At 39.2% G+C, this 24,553-nt stretch overlaps 4 protein-coding genes and 1 non-coding gene across 8 annotated transcripts; 3 read left to right on the top strand and 2 right to left on the bottom strand.

Annotated features, from left to right (window-relative positions):
• Positions 1-3,628: 3,628 nt before the first annotated feature.
• On the bottom strand, positions 3,629-6,354 carry LOC120428693 (ubiquitin-related modifier 1 homolog). Of its 2 annotated transcripts, XM_052710726.1 has the most exons (5): positions 6,248-6,354; positions 5,662-5,840; positions 5,423-5,490; positions 4,106-4,236; positions 3,629-4,042 (listed from the first exon to the last, which is right to left on the bottom strand). In XM_052710726.1, the coding sequence occupies exons 2-5, from the start codon at positions 5,721-5,723 to the stop codon at positions 3,974-3,976; spliced, it is 330 nt and encodes a 109-aa protein (XP_052566686.1). In that variant the 5' UTR covers positions 5,724-5,840; positions 6,248-6,354; the 3' UTR covers positions 3,629-3,973. The 2 variants fall into 2 exon arrangements, with proteins under 2 accessions (XP_052566686.1, XP_039449695.1); XM_039593761.2 differs by lacking the exon at positions 6,248-6,354 and having other exon boundaries at positions 5,662-5,907.
• Positions 6,355-7,769: 1,415 nt separating this feature from the next.
• Positions 7,770-9,155, top strand: LOC120428691 (polyisoprenoid diphosphate/phosphate phosphohydrolase PLPP6). Of its 2 annotated transcripts, none has more exons than XM_039593759.2 (4): positions 7,770-7,909; positions 8,192-8,330; positions 8,398-8,553; positions 8,615-9,155. In XM_039593759.2, exons 2-4 carry the CDS (start codon positions 8,313-8,315, stop codon positions 9,107-9,109), a joined length of 669 nt encoding a protein of 222 aa, XP_039449693.1. In that variant the 5' UTR covers positions 7,770-7,909; positions 8,192-8,312; the 3' UTR covers positions 9,110-9,155. The 2 variants fall into 2 exon arrangements, with proteins under 2 accessions (XP_039449693.1, XP_039449694.1); XM_039593760.2 differs by lacking the exon at positions 7,770-7,909 and adding an exon at positions 7,961-7,984.
• Positions 9,149-10,662, bottom strand: LOC120428690 (acylglycerol kinase, mitochondrial). The gene is made up of 3 exons (XM_039593758.2): positions 10,497-10,662; positions 10,299-10,434; positions 9,149-10,244 (listed from the first exon to the last, which is right to left on the bottom strand). Exons 1-3 carry the CDS (start codon positions 10,604-10,606, stop codon positions 9,177-9,179), a joined length of 1,314 nt encoding a protein of 437 aa, XP_039449692.1. The 5' UTR covers positions 10,607-10,662; the 3' UTR covers positions 9,149-9,176.
• A 5,408-nt stretch (positions 10,663-16,070) lies between these two features.
• On the top strand, positions 16,071-21,438 carry LOC120428696 (protein daughter of sevenless). 2 transcript variants are annotated; one of them, XM_039593767.2, is made up of 8 exons: positions 16,071-16,902; positions 18,102-18,700; positions 18,759-19,532; positions 19,597-19,666; positions 19,759-19,977; positions 20,035-20,229; positions 20,286-20,387; positions 20,451-21,438. In XM_039593767.2, exons 1-8 carry the CDS (start codon positions 16,822-16,824, stop codon positions 20,820-20,822), a joined length of 2,412 nt encoding a protein of 803 aa, XP_039449701.1. In that variant the 5' UTR covers positions 16,071-16,821; the 3' UTR covers positions 20,823-21,438. The 2 variants fall into 2 exon arrangements, with proteins under 2 accessions (XP_039449701.1, XP_039449700.1); XM_039593766.2 differs by having other exon boundaries at positions 16,072-16,902; positions 19,720-19,977.
• Positions 17,617-17,724, top strand: Trnay-gua (transfer RNA tyrosine (anticodon GUA)). The gene is made up of 2 exons: positions 17,617-17,653; positions 17,689-17,724. It is a non-coding gene; the product is annotated as a tRNA-Tyr (tRNA).
• Positions 21,439-24,553: the final 3,115 nt, after the last annotated feature.

Here is a 24,553-nt window from a genome sequence, read left to right as displayed (position 1 = left end):
ATCATACGGCATTTCTTCTAGAATCGTTGCAGAAAAAACGACTAAAATCTCTCGGTAGGTTTATTTTAAGCGCCACGGTTGACAGCTGATCGCAGTTTACCGGCCGGGTGTTTTGGTGAACGATTTACGGAGCGCGATCGCGCGAGCGGACACTTAACTGGCCCAACGCGCTTCTCGCGGGTGTTATTGACGTACGACCCGTCGTCACGCTTGATTCCGGAATTGGACGTAAACAAAAAGATTTCTTCCCCCTCGTGAAGGCCTTGAGTTTTGTGAACTCGTTATGATGAACTTGGTGGAATAACAGAGTAAAATTGTCAATATTTTTTCTAAACAAAATAAAACTAAAATACATCGAATTTTATATAATGACGATAAAAATATATAATTAATTCATTCATTCGGATTAACTTGACACTACGTCATATTTTCGCCAGTGAAGCGATATTATCCCACCAACACATGATTTTAAAAATATCGGTGAAGTAGACTTTCTGTTTCTTGTTGCTCAGAAATCGTTTATCTTCTTCTCTTGTTATTGGTGTTGCCGTTTTCAACAAATTTTGTTTTCCACGTTTCGTATTTAATTTCATCAAGCTTATCCCCATCTTGGATAATTTTAAGTCCCGCAAAGACAATAAATCTTGCAGTTAAAAAGTCCACATTCGCGCCCCCACATTTTGGCGCGGACCATTTACTCGTGGTATAAGCATCATTACCAAACGCAAGGTGCAAGCGCAAGGTTCGGAAAAATTTCCACACCGGCTGTCTCACGAGTTTAAGTATACGCGGTGAGCTAAATGGGAGCCAGATTTTCCGGCTTTTCTCGACGTACACTGCAAAAAAAAACTGACGTCACAGCCGTATATAGTGCAAACAAACCAATTACTGCCCACCTACTGGTAGGTTCCCCCGGGCACACCTGTTTCCTTCCTGTCCGTCCACCATGCAAAACGTTAATTTCCCACGACGGTAACCGCCATAAGTAGGCCATGACCGCGCGTGGACTGCTGGTCTTCTGGCGATCGACGCCCCTTCTGCGCACGGGACCGGAAACCAGTCGAATCTTCCTGTTGACGGATTAATGTCAGTTTTTGCCACTCAGGAAGTGGATTGGCCGTAAACAACGAATGCAATGTTTGCGTCTGGTGATCTTGCCAAAAATTCGCTTTGTACACGCAACACTCACGTCTCGGTGGCGCACGACCAAGACGGTAAAGGAATTTCTAGCGGAATTTGTTTGCCTTGTTGTCTGTGGTCGTGCCGAAATGCCGCCGTGGTATTTTGATGAATGCCGTTCCGGGACTATTTTCTGTAAATAGGTCATCCGAGAGGGTTGTAAGTTCTAGAAAGCATTCATCTTGACCCAGACCTAATCCGTCAGCAGAAGTGCCTTGAATCAATTTATCTTGAAATAAGCTTAGTGCAATAGTTTATTTTTGCTCTGAGAATTTATTCTAGCATTTATTTTTAACTGGTCATAACTTTTAGGTTTATTCGCGCATTATACCTGGGATGCACCGTTTGAACTGATTTGAACCGTTGAAATTTGAAAATATGTCTCATTCGCATTTTAATAATTTTATTAGACTGCAAAGCAATTTGATGAGACTTTCAATCAAAATGTTTTATTATGAAAGCAAGTCAAACATGTCTCGTACAGGACACACCATTCTGGAACAAAGTAAAATGAAGCTTCTCAATTTATTAAGTCTTCTTTCCAGATAGTAAAAGCAAATTTGAGCCCAATCCATGCTTGTTTATCCAACGGACTAAGAGAAACGTAGGTATATTTTTTCGAATTTCAATCACAGTAGGCACGGTTCAGCACGTATTTGAATTCATGTGTTTTCCTGGTATTTTGACTCATCTGATTTTTTACTCTCATTAAATTTACCTTTGTAGCCAAATTAATTAAGCCACCGGATTTTTTCAGAACTTTAAAATCTCGTCCATTGTGACTCAATTTGTGAGGAATTTCGACTTTTTCGGGCGATAGAAATCCGGCCATCAAGCACTTGTCGTCCGTGACTTGAAGCCGATTCTTGGCTTGCCAATCATGAAACATCTTGTAAAAAGCTTTATACAGCCTCTTCGATTATTCCGGAATGTCTATAGGCCAGCATGAATCTGTTTCGGACTTATTCATCTCTCATAAGATCTTGAAAAAAATCAATTTGACTTGACGGTGGTTGGAAAAAATATGACAGAACAAACTTTTTCAGAATTCACAAGCTACTATGCCGGACCAACAAGTGAGATGGCCATCTTGAACTGCGACATATATATATCCTCTTTGAAAATCTCTTTGAATGATGCGAAAAAAGTTATATGAAACTCGTTTTTTCAGCACTCGTCGTATTTATTCAACTCGGCAGAGCCCCGTTGGACTTATGTACGACTCGTGATGAAAAACCTTATGCATAAACTACTAATTTGATTTTTTAAATTCAGTAATGTTCAACAAATTTAAGCCGCATTTGCGTTGATTTTCCCGGTGCAATTTCCTATGCACGTCCGTGCCAATTGGCAAAAGCGAGCGTAGCGACGACCGGCTAATTTTAGGCCGCGCATCGTGCAGATATTGTTGGCCGTATCATTTGCGGTGATTTGTACAGTTCCTTCGCACCGCTGCCAAATTGGTTCCCGCAAATCTTGGCAGCGCAGGTGAGAATCGTTGACAAATGCCCGCTGGCAGTCGTACAAGCCTGTATTATACAAAAAGCGAAACCGAATCCGACTTTCCTTCCCTTGTGGATGATGATGATGATGCAAGGCTTGACCCTGACTGTCGAATTCGCGATTACGGCGGTGCTCGTCTGCGGGCGTAACTCCGCTTGATCGTCGCTCGCCGGCTTAACTTAGAACAAACTCGTAAAGCAAGTCGATTTAAAATGTTTACATTGTAGGAGAGTTATTTTTAGTCGTTTGGCGCGAGACAGGCCAAACTTGCTCCAAAAGTTATATATTTTTCCCTCACTCACGCACACGATCATCGCGAATGTTCTGAAGTCTCAAGGGCAGTCGGTGGACGCGTGGTCGGTACGAATGGACCGCTTCCTGGGAAATCGTTTACGTTTTGCACGCGACGCGTCCTGTTGTCTGTCGAGTTCAATAGACAAGATTAATAGTCGCTGCCGCCGCTGGGGGTTTGTTTACGGGCGTGGGAGGATGACTTCTGCTTTGTTCGCGACATTTGTGAAAAAATATATATATTTTTCCAAAACACAAAAAAACTGTTGCTATTGTATAACAAGGCATAAAAAACCAGCTGACGCAAAGTGCAGTGCCGAAAACGGCTACTTTCGTCAAAACAAGTGATCGATTTGCGCAATGGTGACGAGCGGCAACAACTGTCGTGAAAACTCGACGCAAAAATAAACGACCCACAATATGCTGGCGCGGGCGTGGACCACGTAGTTTGAAAACAAAACTCCCCCAACGTTGTATTGAATGGCTCGTGCGTTGGAGAAATTCTATTTCTTTGCGACACCCAACGCTTTTGTTTCGCCGGTCGCCGTTTCGATGATGAGACGAACGAAGCAAATTTCAAGAGCATCATATCAATTTTGTCTTTTTGCCCCCGACCACCAAAAAATCGCAACGCCGAATAAAACAGAAAACAAAGCACAATTTACACTTGCATTAGTATATTTTTTCTTCTGTTTTTTTCCTTCTTCGTTACATATAATTAAATTTGTAGTATAAAAAGATACTGACGTGCGCAACTTGTGGCTTTCTGTTTGCTCTTAGTCCCTAGAGAAGAAAAATGTTACACTTTTGTTCAAACATTGAAATCAAATCCGAGACGGACTAACGCCGCCTCCGCGTGTTTTAATTATTTTGGTTAATGAACTAAAGCGAAAAGAAAAAAACATCTAGTCACAATTTGTGAACGTCCGCGACCATTCTGCTCCTTTCAAACACTCATAATAAACAATTTATCACAGATTCCGACTCGTGCCGCCAACGCTTATCCACCGTGGAGGGTGGAAATGAACAAAATATGATCGCCCGGCTGCAAGATGTAGTCGATTTCGCCCTACAAACAAAAAAACGACAGATTAGAACCAGAACGCGCACAAACACTGACACTGACACTCACCATCAAATCCCAATCGGTGTCGTTGATCATCACGAGGATGCCTGGCCGAACGGTGTTTTCCTGCATGAACAGGCCAGCATCGCCGGTCAGCAAGTTGTCCCGAAGCCACCGGAGCATCTCTTCGAGAAGCACTGTGGACAAAGAATTGACAGTGATTAGTCTTGATGTTTTTAGTCAGTTTGAACATCTAACGACAACTGTCTTGCTCTATTATTTCTTTTCGAATTAAAATTATTAAAAAATAAATATATTTGGAATGCTGTTACGATTTATTTTGCAGAGAACATTACGATTAAAAATCGGCAAATCATTTTTGATATTTGGCACCAAGAAAGAAGGACTCTATCCCGAATCGAAATATTTCGTTGGGGTTCAGAGCAACTTTTTTTCAAGATTTTTTATCGATTTTGTAGGATATCTATTCAGGAAGTCACAAGAAATCGATTAGTATGTACAAATTCTAAGAAATATCTTAAGAATGCGCTTTAAGACAAAATAACATATTTATCTGAATAGAAAACTAGAAACGTAATAATAATTTTGGAAATCAAACATGTTATAAGTAACATATTAAGGCGGAATCAGCATGTATTGTTATAAAAAATATAATTTTATTTGTTGTAAGTGCTATAAAATCGGTTGCAGATTCTGTGTTTGACTTTGTACACGATATTAATCACTTTTATTAAAAATAATATGCATCCACAAATTTATTCAGAATAATTATATCGTTTGAAAAATATAGAGGTTAAATTAGCGTTGTACATAAACATAAAAAGATTGGGCAATGGAAATTTTGGACAACATTAAACAATTCTGGAGTTTTTTTGAAAAGGTCCAATAAACCAAATTTCCAGTTTTTGCTTTTTGGGTGTTTTTAGAACCGCCTTGAGTCAGGGGTATTGAAAAACACCCAAAAAGCAAAAACTGAAAATTTGGTTTATTGGTCCTTTTTAAAAAAAACTCCAGAATTCCTTTGTAGAACTAAAATTAATGAAAAATTTGGCAGCAAGGTTCCTAAATCTAACTTAAGATTTTGTCAGAAATGAAAAAAAAAAATAATGATTCCAATTAAACAAGATGTGCAATCTCAAAGAAATACAATAAAATGAAAATCTGTTGAGTTATAAAGGGTATAAAATACATTTCACGATAAAAACATATCAAGTGATGCTTTGAGACTTGATGAGATTTCAAAATGTACCACCTCCCACATTGAAAGAAATGATCTCAGCTCGGAATTTCCCAAAGCATAAAACGCCTACCTGCCCTTTATGAACAAGCTAAACAAAACGTTAAATAAAGACAGCAACTCACCAATCTTGGATCCGTCCAGTGGAACTACATGTTCCCGAACTCCGCCAAACAACGTCTCGGCGCCACCGCTGCAGCAAATAAACCGGCAAACAAAGAAGACAAGAGAAAAAAAATGTTTTTTTTTTCGATTAAAATAGAACCAAACAACTTTTTTTCACTCCTTCTCTCTCGCCACGTCAAGTTTCACAGTTTCTTGCACTGATGGTGACTTAATTTCACAGATCGGTGTGGCGGCTCACCTGAACTCCACGGTGATGGTAGAACCCGCCGAAATCACTTCATCGTCGATCGTGTCGTCCATGGTGCTGGATTGGTAACGACGTTCCACTAGGGTAGCCACGGTTGAAACTGATGATTAGTGAATGGGATTTTGTCGAAAAACAAAACGCACACGCGCACGAGCTCGATCTTCTGCTGCCTAGAAAAGAGATGCCAAGATTCACTCTTGCGCTGACCGCGACCGACTGAAGCTGGGCCCCGCCGACGGAACGGGTTTTAAACACACGAGAACGTGATCGTGCTCGACAATTTTGCGAACTTGCGTCACGCTTCTTCGTGCGCGAGCGTCGTGAAGAATGGAAAAGCTCGTGAAACGAAGAGGGCGCGAGACATCCGTGCTCGGATGGAAGTAAAATGCGAGTGGGAAGTATCAATTGATCAGGAAAAGATCCCGGGGTTTTCCGTTTACCAGTTAAACTTGTAAACATTTTGTGAAAACAACATTATGTAAATGAATCACAGAAAAAATAAGTTTTCGAAGCATACAATTGTTGTAAGAAATCTAAATATTAGGCAGATTAAGTCACCTTATTTATCTATACATACCTTAATATGATTTGATTGAAATTATGACTAAGTCTTTAAGGAACACAATTCCTGAGTATTTTTTAAAGATTCTATAAACATATGAAAATAGCTTATAAGACCTTTGAAAAAACTCTGGAATTTAACTGTAAGTAAAGAATGAAAATTAAATTTAATGCTATAAAAAATCACCCAACAAGCCAAAACATTCACACGTTTTGGAAACATGAAGCAGCATGAAGTCGGCTGTCAAATGAGCGCCTGTCAGCTGCATAAGCAACAACAACAAAGTTGAAGGGGTCCAACAGAAAGTATTTTGTGCGACAATAGCTGTAATTTTCAAGCAATAAAACATAAGAATCATCATTATTCGCAGAATACTCGTAATGTTGTTTTCGATGTAGCACCCGATTTGAGTGGTAGAAATGACAGTTCTCCCATAAAAAATACGTTGATGAAAAAAGGAAAAACTGCTCGAATGGAAGTGTTCCATTCGAAATTTATTTGGAAATTTCATCTAGTCGTCACATTTCCTCAATTATCCATAAAAAATCCCTAGTGGAAAATACATCTTAAACAGATCGTTACTTATCGGGTAGGTACTCACTCATTCATAAAATTTCTTGACAGTACATTTTGACATCTTTATCATCTCGGTTTTTTATCATTTTGATTATTTTGATCATTTCGAGCATTTTGATCAATCAATTTTGATCATTTCGAACATTTTGATCATTTTGTCATTTTGATCAAAAAAATAAAAAAGTTTAAAAATTGAAATTACGAGCCACGGTTTAAACATTCCAGTGAAAAAAGTGTTTTAAAGTGCATTATACACCTGTCCAGTTGTTTTGCAATCATTATTTTCCAAAATATCTAAGTATTGACGATAATTTTATTTTTTGCGAAAAAAAAAAAAGTTTTTTCGGTGCTGTAAGCGGTGTATGCACTTCGGAAGGAATCGGTCAAGAAAAATTTCAAATGGGTAGCAGTGGCAGCGAAAGCAAGCCAGAGAGGGTGAAGAAAAGCCCCAAGAAAACGCTCCCTCTCGTTTGTTCTGCTGTTCGTAAAGCTGTTTCTTGACCCCTTTCCTTCCGATCTCCATACTAGCCTGTACATCGGAATTTCCTAAAAAAACCGAAATATTTTTATACGAGGCCAAAAGTGCATATATTTTAGGTTGTTTTCCGTAAATTAAACTTCAATTTTCATGGAAATTTTGAAGTTTTACGATACATATTTTTTTTAAAGGTCCAATAAACCACCTAAAGGTGTTTTTGAAATAATCACCTTAAATCAGGGCTATAAAAAACACAAAAAGCAAAAACTGAAAATTTGGTTTATTGGACCTTTTCATAAAAAAAAACTTAAGATGTAAACATTAAGTTAAGAAATAGCCAATTAATCCACTTTGTAAATGCGGCCTCGCTACTCTTCATGGGTCATGGGAAAAAATTACTTTTTAGTATTTTCAATACTGTCTATAATACTTTGTAGAATAAATTACTTAACTTGTAATAATGCTTGTATTCGCCCCTCGATGCAACACTTTTTGGTCACCTGTCAGTGCAAAAAAAAAAAAAAAACAGCTGTCGCGGATGACGTTCTCAAGTTTGATGTGATATTTTGACCATTTTGGAAGCAGTTTTGGAAGAAGTTGTGCCAGATTTAGAACCTGTGAAGGTCAGTCAATCAAACTGGGATGCGGATGCTGGTTTGCAAATAAAACAATTTGTTTTCATTTTTCAATATCCTCAAGTAGAATATTCCAAGTCATTCTTTCTCTATGTCAATTTGTTTCGAGTATTTGCACTGAGTCATAATTCGAGATGAAAATGGTTTATCTCTAAAACAGGGGAATTTAAATCATAAATCATCTCAAAATGATTAATCAGTTAACTTGTAATATTCAACTTTATTCAGATAAACTGCTAATCGCTAATTTTCCATTTCTACTGATAAAAGGTACCTCCCGGAGCGAGTTATTACGTAGAAGCCAAAGAAGCAAGAACCAAAGAAAGGCAAATTTTTATTTTTAAAACCAATCTAGAAGCATTGAGACGTAGAGGATCGCACACCGAGCAGAATGAAGCAGCAAGAGAGTGTAAGATTTTATTGGTTTTAAAATTATTGGAAAATGTCACACAGCTTGAAAATATTGCTTGTTTCAGGTCGATCCAAAGACACGCATGGAGGAGGAACGAAACATCCCTCCGGCGCTGAAGCAACTGCTGGCATGGGATGTGAAGGTGACCAAGAACTTTGTTAGTTTTATGCTGAATTTTGTCCCGTTTCGTTCACTGAGGACGCACTGCAAAATCTTGGAGGTATGTGAAGTGTTTGCTCTTCAAATATAGCAGAACACTGATGATTCATTTTTCGTTTCAGTACTCGTGCCATGGAATAGCTTGGCTTGCGGGGTGGCTCGCGTTGTGTTGGATGGTCGATAAAAAGGAATGGTATCAGATGCAAGTGAATCTATTTATCGGACTACTCACCGATATCGTAATGGTGGCTGTGATCAAAGCGGCCACAAGACGGCGTCGTCCTGCCGTCAATGATGACCCTTTTTGCATAGGACCGGATAAGTTCAGCTTCCCATCGGGGCACGTGTCTCGTGGTGTTTTCATAGTTACGTTTCTAACTTGCTTGGACCCCGTGACTTTCTTCCTGTGGCCACCGCTGATGGCCTGGGCGGTTTCTTTGTGCTTGTCGCGCCTCCTGCTCTACAGACATCATATCTTGGACGTGATTGGTGGAATTTTCTTGGGACTCTTCAACGCGTTCCTAATTTCACTATTCTGGATGGATCAAGAGAGCAGTGCTTGGATCATTTCGTACATGACGGATGAAAAGATCTCCGGAGCCGAATACGGGGTTTAAAGTGGCGGGAATTTTTCGAAGAGATAATACATACTGGCATGATCAACACTTTTAGTTTTATTTACACTCAGAACGTGAACATTTCTACCGAATTCGGCAGCAACGTGACGCGCACAGGTCTGACATCGTACGCTTCGTTGTCAATGGAATAGAACAAATCCGGTTCACTGTCTTCCAGCTTCAGTTTTGCGGGCAAAATCTCCACTTTTCTAACATCTATTTCCTTCTCAGTGATGCAATCTATATACTTCCGATTCCACAATCGTGACCAACTGTCGCCGAGAAAACTAAAGCTTGAATCTACACTTGTGCCCACCTTGAGACTTAGCTTGGGCTTGTCATTTCTGTCACCATCCGGTTCGATGTTCATCGTTTGCAAAATCAATTCAGATGGTTCGATCTGAACTTCGTGCTCGACTGAACAACGATCATTGATGACTTTCGAGTAGTCCACTCCTTGTGCGGGTTTAGCCTTCGGAAGAAAGACCGACCACCAACGGCGAGGCTGTTCTTTCTTCGGCTGTTCCTGCTGCAAATCTTTGTAACAATCTTTACACCCGGCGCATGGTTCCGTGAATGTGACCTTCGCTTGGCAGTTCCACGAGTGCTTACCATCGAATGCATTAAACAGAAATGCTGTATAATCCCTCAGGGAACCTGTGTACCAGTACTTATCCCTAAGCGACAAAATGTCACGAAACGCTCCCCAAGAAAGCATTCCAACGGCGTAGACCGGTTTCTCCGGAACCTTTTCGTCCGCCTCGTTTGGCAACACCTCAATCTTCATCACGTCCATCTTTTCTTTCTTACCAGCTACGACGGCGTATGCAGCATTCGCCATCGCACGAACATCCTCCAGAGTGTTGGTTTGCTCACTGCTCCGGAACAAAGTGTTGGCCAGTGTGTTGGTTCTGCCCACGGGAAGCACACCAACCGGACATTGAGCACCATCGGTACGGCGCTTCAGCCCAGAAACCGCTTCGGAAACGGTTCCATCACCACCGGCCACTATAATCGCATCCGGCAGTACGGCCAACTCCTCCACGTAACGGCGAGCGTGTCCCTCGGAATCGGTCTTGATGATTTCAACCTCAAACCCCGCCAAATGTAGGATTGGTTCGCAATATTCGTGGAACTGAAACAAAAAACTTACTGTATAAATTGTTATTTCACAAATTCCTAAACTTACATCTTCCTCGGAGGATTTTCGATTGGCCGCAGGATTCAACAGAACCAGAACCTTCTGCAATCGCTGGTTAACTCCAATTTGGACGTCTCCGTAGCGGGAGGCTTCCGTGCAGTAGTGCCTCATTAGCTGCTTAATTCTGTAACAAAACTCACAATTATTTAACATTGCCCACAAAAAAAACTAAATTATGATACTCGCTCATATTTCTCCCGGGAATACGAAACTCCGTAAGCGACCGCACTCGCCAAAAATGTGGACTTTTTCCAGTGGTTCCGGACACCCTTGGCAAACCGAATAACAAATGCCATCACTGTCGAATTACTAAACACTAGTTACTGGAGAATTTTAAGTGAAAATTCTGGAGCAACATTTGAAAGGGGCGGTACGACATTGCTCTTACGGCCTTTCGTCCCATTTAAACGCGTGTAATGAAAGGCCGTAAGAGCAATGTCGTACCGCCCCTTTCAAATGTTGCGCTGGAATTGTTCAAAAACATAAAGCGACTCGGGCCGCAAATGTTGCACAAGAATTCCGCACAAAATCAAAACAAACACGCACGAGGGCATGCTCGACTGAGTGGGAGTGAAGTAAAGTGAAATAACGGGGATTTGACAGTTCCCGCTGTTTCGGCGGCGGCCAGCAACATAGTGCAGCATATTTTTATGAGGACACTGAAAATAAACTGAATGACGAAAATTTAAGACTTCTTTAAATGAATTTTATTGTTTTTAAAATCGGAGCAACACTTGAAAAGAGCGCATAAGCATTTTGTCAGCTAACACTATTAAATTGCAAATTCAGACAACAGGTCTTGCAACAGGTACATATTTATTTAACGAAAACCGCAGTGTTAAAAGTTAGATGGGAAAAGGCTTGTGCAAGGCTTGTGGGAAGGCCTGGTACACGCAGAAAAATAAGGCATATTTGAATCAACAAAACGTTTTGTTGATTTGAAAATCATAATTCGAGCCAAACATTTCATTAGGGCACAAAACCAAAAAGTAAACATTCGGGATTATTCCACTATTCCACTCCATAGAACACTCCCTACATGCCCTCCAAGAATCAGATTGATAGCAAACAATTTCCTATTGAAAAAATCAAAAAAACAAAAGGGCACATAACAATGTTCACTCCAAACCAGAAAAAAAGTTCAATTGTGCCCTTTTCTTTTTCGTTAGTTTTTCGTGGTTAAGGAACTTTCTATGTTATAAAGTGAACTTTTCATACATTCTTAACACTAATTCACTTCAAAACAAAGTTTGGTTAACGTTTCACCAAGGGTTTCTGCAGAAAAAAACTTCGTCGAAATACAATATTGAATACGGCCCGCGGCTGCTGTTCAGTACACTTTTGAAGAATTTTAATGTTTCACATACCTTATCTGCTCCATTCGATCATAAAACTTCACCAATTATCAAAATTTCCACTGAATTCCTCATTATTTCTAACTAAACAAAAGGGCCCATAAACATCATTCAAAACAACAATCCGGTGACAGCGCTTTAGTGCCCTTTTAGTTCTCTTCGAAATTGCATTTAGAAAGGGCCCATTATGAACAGCAGTTGGAAAGCTAAAAGGGCCTAATAACGAGATTTTTAAAAATTATGAGTTTTATTGCGAAAATCAACATAAATTAAGAAGCAGTAAAGCAGAGTTGAGGATAATGGTGTGTTTTATCGAATCATCAGTAAAAATACCATCAGTCATGCTTATTTTTTAAATAGGAATTGAAACAAGTTGTCCATTTTTTGCAAGCGATTTTCTCGAATCGCGGTTTTTGCTTTTGTGTCCTAATGAAATGTTTGGCTCGAATTTTTGTTGAATCAACGCTAAACGTCAAAGCAGCTTTTTTAAAACAACAAAAGACTTTTGTGGAATCGAGAAAATCAAGGTTTGTTTCAACGCAAAATCGGCGTTGATTATATTCAACAAAAATTTTGTTGATTCAAACCTCGTACAGGCTGATTCTACAAAACTTTTTTCTGCGTGTAGTTGGTCACTTTTTCGTTTGACACTTTTTTAGTTTGTACCCCGTTGGTTGGTCAAAGTCAAACTAAAAATTGACGAACTGTCACTTTTTACACGGGACACACACTAACTATCAAACCAATCATTTGGTAGTGTGTGAGAGCTCCGTGTAAAGAGGGTGTCAAACTAAAAAGTCCGTAGTAACCGTAGTAACAGTTCAATCTGCGTTTGTAAACAAGCAGTCTATCCCTTTTGCTCAAGTGACAGTTCACGTCAAGTAAGAGGGGGATAGACTGCTTGTTTACAAACGCAGATTCGCCCTATTGAACTGTTACTACGGTAGTGACCCCGTTCGTTTGACAACAATTGGTGTCAAACCATCGGGTTTTTAGTGCATTGTTTAACACTTCGAGTGTTGTGAAAAAGTTACATGTTACTTATCCACCCTTTTATCGTGTTGCTCACGAAGTACAATCGACTTTTAAAGTATTTTTTAAATGTTCTTTTAACTAATTTCTAATCAATTCTAATTCTTTTCTATACTTTATACATAGTTTAAATAACAGATTACCGTTTCGAATAAAACAAAAAAATACTGCTTGGAGGATGTAAGGAGGAAATTTGTAAATAAATTAAATAATTTAATATATTTTTGCCAAATTATTAAGTTGTTTGGAATTTTGGTGTAACTAGCAAGGTTGGTACAAATTTTATTCGCCCTCCCTCAAACATTACATTTTTTCAGAAATCTTCAAATTTGTAATGGAAATTTTAATGAAAATTCATTTTGCATTCCCCTGCGTTTAAAATCATATTTAGGCTGGTACAAACGAGGGGTACAAATTTTATTTAAAGTTTTTGTCTCCCCCCTTCAAAGCTGGCCCAAAAATTCTGGGGACAAAAAAATATTATTTTTTTATTCTAATCTAATCTAATCTAATCTAATCTAATCGAACACAAGCGCAGCCAGTCCGAAGAAAGCATCCTGGAAGAACTTGTGGTTAGATTACGCTCCAAGTTCATTCTTGTCAATATTAATAATTACAGTACATCCGAGCTACCCCGAAAATGTATTGCAAAAATTAAAGCGGCCAGGCCTACTGCGTTGCATTAACCGCAGAGACAGATTCTGTGAACGGATCACATTTCACAGAATCAACAGGGGAGGAAGGATGCGTGGACATACCGTACCAAACGCTCCGAATTAGTTGGGTGTGGTGTGTTAGTGTGAATTGGCAATTATTTATGTTTTTAGGGGGGAAGTGGATATGGGGAAATTGGGGTTGGGGAAATTGGGATTGAGGAATGGGAAAGTGGGGAAGGGGTAGGAGGGTTATTAAATTTATAATATTATAATAAAGGAGAATATAGTCAAATTAGAAATAATGATGGAAAGCTCTCACCAAGGAACAGCAAATCTTCAAAAGACACAGCCAGGTGGTGTCCCGATCGTCAGCCCCAGGTTCTTGACAAGAAACAGGCCGATCGGATGAAGTGGAAGTGTTCCTTAGCACCGATTATCTCCACTCCAAACAAATATATCCGTACAAGCTCTTCCCGGCAAACTTCGTCCTGCCCTTGTTTGGTTCCTGACGTTTCTTGCTTGTTTGTTAATTCAGCCTCCTGTGATCAAAATTTGATTTTACGCAGCTTTTCCCATACAATTTGCAGATTTTCCGCAATCGGTTCCAGAGTGGCCAAAGTTGTAATTTTTTGGCGTAAGAACCTTCCTTGGACTTTAACGAACTGATCGCAACAAAAAGCATGATTTGCGTTCGAACAAAACCGTCGAAATTTTTTATATATATAGAAGTTTCGCTGGTGTTGGAATCGAATTTCACATCCAGACTCTTTCACAATCTCTTAAAACAGCATCCTCCGTATCCTCCGTAAATGGATTTGATGTTCATTTAACCGCCTTGGCATCCACGATCAGTTCCGCTCTGGGAACGGCTCCAGCTAGGTCAAGCCCTTCCACTTACTTTCTGATTCTTGGCAGATTCGAACGATTTAATGAATTTTCAACGAAATTCACTTCCAACGACAAAAAGAATCAGAATTCCCTTAACACAAAAAAAACCTTCTAAAATTAAATAATTTTCAACGGCTCAATACTTTTTGCCAAAAAAATGGAATCAAGTTCCGCTATGGAAGCCTACAGGGCAAAAACTAACGTTAAAAAATGTTTGTTTTAGAAAAATCGAAAAACTATGAGAAAAACTGTGATTGGCCAAAAAGTTGATTTCGTAGAGGCTTATACATATTCCATGAAAATCCCTAACTTTTGACCTATGGAAGTATGGGTGTTGGAGGCTGTTGCAAAAAGATATTAGGGTTTAAAAAAAAATCCATTTTGAACAGTAATATGCAAAAGCAATGAGAAAAGTCAAACCAATCCTGGATGTCTATGGCAAATTTTGAAGTGCTTCAAAAGACCTTTCGAATGCAATTAAGAGAGTTGGAATTGATGATGTTTTACGGAAATCCGAGCCATTTTAAGATTTTTTATGTTTTTTGGACCTCAAACTTCAATGCCAGTTTTACCCCACTTCCCTTTATCGTAGAGGGCTCATATTTGGCATGAGTTTATCTCATGTATAGACAACGATAGACAAACAAACGTTGAAAGTTTCATCCAAATCGGAGCACCTCGATACGACCTTGGTACCACATTGGTGAAAAACTCGTTCTTAACTAACTTTCGGACCAGTTTGAAAAATTTAGTTTCATTTTATTAATAATTATTAAATTATTAATTGTAGGGATTATGGGTTGCAGGATTGAATATGTAATAAATTATTAAATGAGTACTTATTATAAGATTGATATAATTATTTAATAAAAATAAGAGTTAAGAGCGCAACAAAAAGTGCGCACCTTCATGAATATTGCCTTGTTAGCTGATTGTGGATTGAGTGCGAGAGCGCGCTAGCGAGCTGCGAAAGAGAACAACGAGCGAGAAAACAACGAGATGCGCGCAGCCGGCGAAAGAGAAAATGAAGATTGTCAAATCAGTTTTGTGGTTAATTTCTGTGGAATAAGACGTGTTGTTTGTTAATTGCAAAATCGATGCCAACATTTCAAAAAGCATCATGTACAAACCATGCGTTTTGAGAAAAACGCATTTGAATGTTGAGCATCCATTTTCAATTACCATTTTTATATAAAAGCAAAATAAGTTGTTCTAATGATAACAAACGATGAAGAACGTTGCTTTTGTAGATACTTGATCATCTATATTCAATAAAACATTATTTCCGTAATTTTATTTGAGAAAAACAAACATAACTTCTTTTGAAATCACCATTGTCGATATCACCCTGCTGTCACTGAGGGGGGCGCTTTGTTATGATTCGTTTTTCTTCGCCGAATGTACATGGCGCTTTTTTCATGTTGCTTTTTTTTCGTCACGAGGTTTATGTAGCCTTTTGTTTGACAGGTTGACAGGGCTATATAAACAGGTACTGCTGATGGCAGAGATTTTGTTTATGTTACTTTATTTAAAATCATGATTAAACAGACTTTACTGAAGTAACTTTTGCTCATTTTTGGTGGAGAGGTAGCTTATTAGAAGTACTTTCAGAATATACAATAACCCAGAAAGTGTCAAAATGTACATGATGCCTTTTGAAATGTTACCGTCGAAATATCTGTGTTTTTATTATAAATGAAAGTCCCCGATCACGACATTAATAATAAATTATTGTCTAGTTGCTGATTTTGCACATAATTTTTTTCTCAGTGCACAAGTTCAGCTTCCAGGTTCCTGGCAACCCTGCCGCCACCCCTTTTATATCGTTTGACGTTTCTCCAGCAGCATATTGCATATCGCCATCTTTTAATGTTATCCCGAGTGTTTTGCTGTTTTGTCGTGATTTTAGTGCCAAAAATGCAGTTAATTTAGTTTGTTTCCACGAATCAGTGTTCAGGGATGATAGTACGAAATTAATTTCTAACAATGCTGTATGTTTAGTAGTGGTTTGGAGGCATTATTGTTCAGCCGTGTTTGTGGACCGTCGGGTGAGGGTGGGGGTGTTGGGGTTTGTGTGAGTGTGCGAGTGAGAAGGAACGCTGTAAAAATTCCTCACTTTGTCTTGAGTGTTCTGGAGCATAAATAAAGGCATTTGCGGAAGAGATTTGCCGCATAGCAGTCAGCATTAGAACAGCACTAAACTGGATTGTTTATGTTTTCAAGGAGGGTAGTGAAGTGTTTTTATCAAAATCAAACAAGGAAAAGAATATTAAGGCGTGGGTGGTCGCAAACCGAATCTCAACCTCCGGGAAGTTGAGTTCTCTCTTTCTCTGTGTGTATCCCTCTGTTCACACACCAGAACAGCAAAATCATCAAAATTACGCAAATACACATTAGGACAAGTTAGTCGGCTGGTGCTGCCGGTGCGGAAGGGTGTACGGGGTGCGGCGAAGATCTGGAACAAGACGAACGAGCGAGAGAGAGGAGAGGAAAAAAGAACATCAGCACAGCTTCAGCACCAGATCGCGGAGAAGACCAGCGAAGTTAGTAGCAGCAGCAGCAGCAGCAGCAAAAGTCCAGATGACGACGAATAATGGCAGAGAAGTCTATCACGAAGGCTGGCTGATCAAATCGCCTCCGACGAAGCGAATCTGGCGAGCGGTGAGTCATAACGGCATTATTTTTTTTTCCTTTTCGTTGGTGCACTTTGTTTATTAGTTCTTATTTTAAAGTATAAATATTTGCAAGAATGGGGCTGGGTTTGCGACTCAAGTTCAAATTCCAGAAAGAGATGTTTTTAGACCAAATTTATAATCTTTTCCTTGATATGCATTTCGAATATTCACAGGAAATTTGAAATGTTTCAATAATGCTAGGAATTTATGGTACATAAAAGTGTAAAAGTGATCGAAATCAAATTAAAAATCAAAAATGAAAGTGAACCCTAAACAACATAATTAAAAACGATTGGCTATCAGACCACTCAAGTTTCTTTCTATGCTTTGCTTGATCTTTGGTAATAATTCTCGTTTTTGGTCCTCTTACAAGTTTGTTATTAATGTGGTGCACAAAGTACACAAAATGCTTTTGCTGGAATGATAAATGTTAGAATCATACTAGCTTTACCACACTATTTTTATCTCTTTCTAAGAGGGCTCAAGTGAGCGCGACAAGTGAATGGCTGCTTGTGAGTGGCTTCGCTTTCGTTCACCACCATCTGATATTTTTAATTTTGCTCTGTGTCTCCCCACTTTTCTGATTATGCTGCTGCAGCAAATTTATGTTATGGCTCCGTTCATGGTCGATGGTGGTGGTGGTGGTGGCGACTTGAAAGCAAGTCAGCTGATTCAATGTTTAAGTCGCTCAAGCAAGTTGCCTTCGATAGCTCAGTTGGTAGAGCGGTGGACTGTAGATGGTCATTCGACAAGACTTTAACAGCGAGCAGTAATCCATAGGTCACTGGTTCAAATCCGGTTCGAAGGATAGATTTTTTTTCGGGTTAAATTTGTAAGAAACCTCTTTCTTAATTTTAAAACTGTGATTAATTAGTATTCCGCTGTGTGCTGATTTGTCGTACAGCAGACAAGCAAACAACCGGTCCGTGATTCATGCTGTGAGATTCAAACTTATCAGTATACGCTGACACAATGCATTGTAAGCAAGGCACGTTTTCTGTTCTTGCCTAGATTTCCATTTGTGGTTCTCCGATTGTGGCGACCGATAGACGAAGACGATTGCCCCTCTTTTTACATTTTGCTTCCACGACTCTGTGCGAAACATTGTCATAGGCGTAATTTAAACCGTTCCTCTTCCTGTGTTTATTTTTTCCTTCTTGTTGTCTGTTCCGTTCGCGCTCGCAGCGATGGAGACGTCGTTGGTTCACGTTGAAGCAAGGCGAGCTGCCCGGACAGTTTTTCTTAGAGTATTACACCGACCGCAAGTGCCGGAAGTTGAAGGGAATCATCGATCTGGACCAGTGCGAACAGGTGGATGCTGGGTTGCGGCTGGATCGACAGAAGGAAAAATACGCCCACATGTTTGATGTGAAAACACCCACGAGAACCTACTATCTGGCGGCGGACACCGAGGAAGATATGCGCGGTTGGGTCAACTGTATCTGTCAGGTGTGTAACTTGCAGGAGACGCAAACGGTGGAGGAAGAGAGGCCCTATTACAACATCGATGCCATCAATATGGCCTCCGTGGATCACCAGCAGGACGTTTCTAATGATACCGAGATCACGCTGCTGCATTCGACCACCGGCGAAGCTGGCCAAGAGCAGCACATTCAACAACAGCAGCCACAACCGAGACAATCTGTGATGTCCAATGCAACGTACAACCCATACGGAACCTACCAGAACGATGAGGTCATGAACTATCGAGGCTCGGAATACTCCAACAGGGAAACCATAATCTGTGAGGCTAAATTAGGTCACGCTCAGAATCAACCGTTGAGGTAAAGTAATTCGAAAATACAGGTTTAGTGTTATTATAATCAATTGATTCCATTTTAGAAATAACAACTGCGAAGCATACTCCAACCTGGGAACAATCGAGCGTTCACAGTCTCTTCGTGGTAAACCGTCATCGCCGGAAAAGAGTCACTCGGGACATGCACACATGGTGAACCACATGCGAACTCAGTCTCTCAACAACACGGACTGCCAAAAACTGACGGCCGCCGCTGCCGGCGGATCTGGTAAAAAGATTCCGGAAAATCTCAAACTAAACGAACGCACGGCCGGGTTCGAAAGTGGAACTGAACAGCCCTCGCCCGCGCTAAGCACCTCATCTGGACCGTACATTCCAATCAGTGAGTGCTTCTCGGGCAGTCCGATGCTGCACTCGCCCATTACTCCGTTGAACTCGTTGGATCCGCGATTTTACGACACTCCACGCAGCCACACCAACATTGGATTCAATCTCATCAATCACGAACAACCTTACTCGCCAAAAAGAAACAATTTAAGTGGTCTGGCCCAGCCGGGACCAAACTCAATTGGTTCGAAAGCTTCTCGCAGTGGCAAATCAAGCCCGTCGGACTCCGAGAGTGTTTTCACCGACGACGAATGGACGGCAACGGGTTCGGAGCAGACACCGGCGACAAAGGACCGCAGCACTCGCCCGTCAGACAGTTCCATTGAGAACGATGCCATCGGATGGAAGTATGTTCAACGATTCGCAAAGGTATCTCAAGAGGACCAGGAAAAAGCAGCAGCTGCAGCAGCGAAACCGGCTCCCCCGAGGCCGCCAAAGCGAACCAGTCTCATACTGGACAGTATTGAAAAGTAACTTTTATCATTAAGTAGCCCAACTGAACGATTGTCAACTAACAAATCTTTTCATTTACAGGCACAAGGAAACCCACTCGTCGGATACGGAGAACGCATCTCCGGCGATCGGACCAAAGGACGCCAGTTCGGTAAGTCAGGTTTGCACACATTTTTTAGCCTCAAACTGATCCTAACATTGCAGTGCGTGGAACAATTCTACGACATTCCTCGGTCACACCAGCCTGGCCAGTACGCCGGAAGCAGCATGCACCTGTCGGAAGCCGACCTGTTGTCCCCGTTAAGCCAGTGTGACTTGGTGGCATCCAGCACGCCAAATCTGATGATGAGCGAAGCGGGCAGCCAATGTGGAACGCTGGGTCGTACCAGACCTCACTGCTACAGCAACGCCGCTCCCCAACGAATCGAGGGCAACGTGTTTCGGTTTGATTTCAGCGAGCAGGTAAATGCTTGAGATATTTTTAATGAAAGTGAGTTTAATTGTTTCTTTACTTTTTAGGGTGATGCACCGGCTATCAATCGCAACTTGAAGCCGAAATCCTCGGTGGACATTACCAAATCCGTTGAGAGTGTTTCCCAGGGGCTGAAGCAGGTCGCCGTCGCTGCTGGATCGGTTGCTCCTCCTGCCACTCCCGGAATTCCGAAAAATCCTCCTCCGACCGTGGACAGAACCAGAAAGCCAACCACGCCAAAGGTAAGCGAATGTTCCGTTTTACCGTGACAATTCAAAACATTCATTTTTCTCTACAGATTGGCACCAACTCAATGCGCCGTAAGGGAGGACCTATGTCGCTGAATCTTCAAAATCACAACGAAAACGTCTACGGAAATACTCAGGAGCATGGCTCACAGGTGCGATTACAACTTAAAACTCACAAATAAAACTGACAAGTCTGAAACGCATAACTTTTCCAGCTCGTATCCGGAATCTCCCCCCGCACTCCTGGCAAAAACGACGACCGGCTCCAGTACCTGGATCTGGACCACTCAAACAGTCCGCAAAAATCGCACGGACCAAACAGCAGCCTGTCGTCCGCTGGGGGCGGCATTTCGGCAGGAGCAGGAACCCGTGACGGCGTGACGACAGGCGCAGGAGGCCATCACGGTGGAGCACTCGTCAGCAACGGTGTCGGCGCGTCCGGTTCCGGGGCAAACAACAGTCTGCTGGCACCGCCGGCCGTCGCACGCACCCCGTACACTACCGTTGATTTCGTGAAAACCGATGCATTCAACCGGATCCGTGCCGATTCGGAAATGAGTCGCAATCAGTCCCGGCTAAAGGATTGAATTTTTAGAGCTTTTTAGGTGATTGTAAGGAAAATTGCATGTTAACAGGCTTTAATCAAATGAGCCGAGATTAGCGTTAAAATGTTTTATTTTAGCAAATCCTAAAAAAGGAATAAAATTTGTAAAAATAATAGATTAAAGTGCAATTACTTGTATGCCTTACTGTTAGCTGTTTTCATTTTAACTTTTTCAATCTAACTGATCGGAATAATAATAAGTATTAAAGATTTGAACATAAGATGCTGGGAAAAAATATAAAACTGTGATTTCAGACGGAATGAGTTCTTTCCTTAAAAAGAAAAAAAGAGGTGATGGTAGTGCATACTAATTTGATTTGTATAACTCTTTATCGAAATCAACTCAACATCCTATCTTAACTGTTTCAGTAATCGAATGCATTTCATGTTGGTCATTTATTAGAATTAAGTGATGTTTCCCAAGTTGATTATTCCGACACATTTTTTTCCAAAAGTTAGTAGCGCACAAATGGTTGGTATGAAAACGAACATTCGACCGCTTAACGAACAAAGAAAGTATTTTAAAAATATGTATAGCTTCGTACAAGAATATTCAGCATGTATTTTAAATGGAAACAAATAAAATCCTAGTTATTCTATATCTTTAAAAAAAGTTACTGTTTCGAAATATCCATGAAGTAACCCTACCTTTATGTATTTTTGTTGATTTTAAGATAAAGGTTAACTGCTTTTGGGTTTTAATTAGTTTCCATGAGCATGGGCATGGTGGCTGACTGCCTTGGTTGCTACTTTATTAGTCAATACAACTTTTCATCACGATTTACTCGACGACCCAACCGTCAGCGTACCTTTCGATCAATGATGATATAGAACTGGTATATTAATAAAGCAATAGGAATTTTAACATTCTACCCACAATTTCATACGTCGTGCTCTCCGATCAACGACACGATATAGGAATACTCTTAACAATTTACAGGGTTATAAACGCACTAAACAAAAGATAAATTTTCCCATAAAAAATAAATCATTTTTAACTAAAAATAATAATTTATCAACCACGTTGTCTCACTGCTTATCAAGATTTCGACGAAAAAAAAATCACTGCTGGTGAAATATACAAAAGAAAGCACAACAAGACCCACGCGGCATGGCAAAAAAAAAATATTTTTTTTGCCAAAAAAAAAAAAAACAAAATGACTAAAATGACCAAAATTACCAAAATAATCAAAATGACCAAAATGGTCATTTCGACCAAAATGATCAAAATGACCAAATGAGAAAAATTACTAAAATGACCACAATGACAAATATGACAAAAATGACCAAAATGACCAAAATGACCAAATGACCAAAATAACCAAATTGATCAAAATAATGGTCATCATGACCAAAATGACCGAAATGACCAAAATGAAAAAAATACCAAAATGAGCGAAAGGACCGACAGGACCAAAATGATCAAAATGACCAAATGACAAAAATTACTAAAATGACCAAAATAACCAAAATGACCAAAATGACCAAATGATCAAAATGACCAAAATAACCGAAATGATCGAAATGACCGAAAGGATCAAAATGACCAAATGACAAAAATGACTGAAATGACCAAAATGACAAATATGACCAAAATTACAAAAATCAAAAAAATTACAAAGAATTACAAAAACTTACCATAATTACCAAAATGACCATAATGACCAAAATGACTAAAATGACTAAAATGACCAAAATGACCAAAATGACTAAAATGACCAAAATGACCAAAATGATCATAATGACAAAAATGACCAAAATGATCAAAATGACCAAAATGACCGAAAGAACCAAAATGAAAAAAATACCAAAATGATCGAAAGGACCGACAGGACCAAAATGATCAAAATGAACAAATGACAAAAATTACTAAAATGACCAAAATGACAAATATACAAAAATTACCTGAATGACCAAAATAACCAAAATGACCAAATAATCAAAATGACTAAACCGAAATGATCAAAATGGTCATTATGACCAAAATGACACAAATTACCAAAATGATCGAAATGACCGAAAGGATCAAAATGACCAAATGACAAAAAAGACAAAAATGACCAAAATGAAAAATATGACCAAAGTTACAAAAATCACAAAAAATACAAAAAAATACCAAAATGACCATAATGATCAAAATTACCAAAATGGCTAAAATGACTAAAATGACCAAAATGACCAAAATGACTAAAATGACTAAAATGACCAAAATGACCAAAATGACCATAATGACCAAAATGACCAAAATGACCGAATGGACCAAAAAGACCGAAAAGACCGAAAGGACCAAAATGACCAAAATGACCAAAATGACCAAAATGACCAAAATGACCAAAATGACCAAAATGATCAAAATGACCAAAATGACCGAAAGGACCAAAATGATCGAAATGACCGACAGGACCAAAATGATTTAAAATGACCAAATGACAAAAAATACTAAAATGACCAAAATGACATATACGACAAAAATGACCAAAATAACCAAATGACCAAATGACCAAAATTACCAAAATAACCAAAATGATCAAAATGACCAAAATAACCAAAATGATCAAAATGACCATAATGGTCATTATGACCAAAATGACTGATAGGACCAAAATGACAAAAATGACCAAAATGATCAAAATGACCGAAAGGATCAAAATGACCAAATGACAAAAAATGCTAAAATGACCAAAACAACAAATATGACCAAAATGACCAAAATGACCAAAATGACCAAAATGACCAAAATGACCAAAATGACCAAGATGATCAAAATGACCAAAATGACCAAAATGACCAAAATGACCAAAATGACCAAAATGACCAAAATGACCAAATGACCGAAATGACCGACAGGACCAAAATTATTTAAAATGACCAAATGACAAAAAATAATAAAATGACCAAAATGACAAATACGACAAAAATGACCAAAATTACCAAATGACCAAATGATCAAAATGACCAAAATGACCAAAATGACCAAAATGATCAAAATGACCAAAATGATCAAAATGACTAAAATGATCAAAATGACCAAAATGACCGAAAGGACCAAAATTACAAAAATAACCAAAATGATCGAAAGGACCAAAATGATCAAAATTACCAAATGACAAAATTACTAAAATGACCAAAATGACAAATATGACAAAAATGACAAAAATGACCAAAATAACCGAAATGATCAAAATAACCAAAATGACCAACATGACTAAAATAAATGATTAAAATAATCAAAATGACCAAAATGATCATAATGACCAAAATGATCATAATGACCAAAATGACAAATATGACAAAAATTAAAAAAAAGACCAAAATGACCAGAATAACCAAAATGACCAAAATTGTCATTTTTTGTTATTTTGGTCATTTCTATCATTTTGGTTATTTTTGTCATTTTGGTCCTTTCGGTCATTTTGGTCATGATGATCATTTTGGTCATATTGATTATTTTGGTTATTTTGGTTATTTTGGTTATTTTGGTCATTTTGGTCATATTTGTCATTTTGGTCATATTTGTCATTTTGGTCATTTTAGTAATTTTTGCCATTTTGGGAATTTTAATCATTTTGGTCCTTTCGATTATTTTGGTTATTTTTGTCATTTTGGGCATTTTAGTAACTTTTGTCATATTTGTCATTTTGGTCATGTTGGTCATTTTGGTCATTCTGATCATTTCGGTTATTTTGGTCATTTTTGTCATATTTGTCATTTTGG

Source organism: Culex pipiens, chromosome 3, assembly GCF_016801865.2.
Source record: "Culex pipiens pallens isolate TS chromosome 3, TS_CPP_V2, whole genome shotgun sequence".
Classification (NCBI taxonomy): domain Eukaryota; kingdom Metazoa; phylum Arthropoda; class Insecta; order Diptera; family Culicidae; genus Culex; species Culex pipiens.
Note: the sequence above shows the minus strand (reverse complement) of the source record. Positions and strands in the feature narration are given on the sequence as shown.

Excerpts from the sequence above, each read along its gene's own strand:
- LOC120428693 (XM_052710726.1), bottom strand. The coding sequence starts at position 5,723 with ATGGACGACACGATCGACGATGAAGTGATTTCGGCGGGTTCTACCATC. Across the intron at positions 4,237-5,422 it reads ACTGGACGGATCCAAGATTG|TGCTTCTCGAAGAGATGCTC; the intron begins GTGAGTTGCTGT and ends CTTTGTCCACAG. Across the intron at positions 4,043-4,105 it reads ACACCGATTGGGATTTGATG|GGCGAAATCGACTACATCTT; the intron begins GTGAGTGTCAGT and ends TTTTGTTTGTAG.
- LOC120428691 (XM_039593759.2), top strand. Across the intron at positions 8,554-8,614 it reads CGCACTGCAAAATCTTGGAG|TACTCGTGCCATGGAATAGC; the intron begins GTATGTGAAGTG and ends TTTTCGTTTCAG.
- LOC120428690 (XM_039593758.2), bottom strand. The coding sequence starts at position 10,606 with ATGGCATTTGTTATTCGGTTTGCCAAGGGTGTCCGGAACCACTGGAAA. Across the intron at positions 10,435-10,496 it reads TATTCCCGGGAGAAATATGA|AATTAAGCAGCTAATGAGGC; the intron begins GCGAGTATCATA and ends GTTTTGTTACAG. Across the intron at positions 10,245-10,298 it reads GAAAATCCTCCGAGGAAGAT|TTCCACGAATATTGCGAACC; the intron begins GTAAGTTTAGGA and ends TTTTTGTTTCAG.
- LOC120428696 (XM_039593766.2), top strand. The coding sequence starts at position 16,822 with ATGACGACGAATAATGGCAGAGAAGTCTATCACGAAGGCTGGCTGATC. Across the intron at positions 16,903-18,101 it reads CGAAGCGAATCTGGCGAGCG|CGATGGAGACGTCGTTGGTT; the intron begins GTGAGTCATAAC and ends TCGCGCTCGCAG. Across the intron at positions 20,388-20,450 it reads CTCAGGAGCATGGCTCACAG|CTCGTATCCGGAATCTCCCC; the intron begins GTGCGATTACAA and ends TAACTTTTCCAG.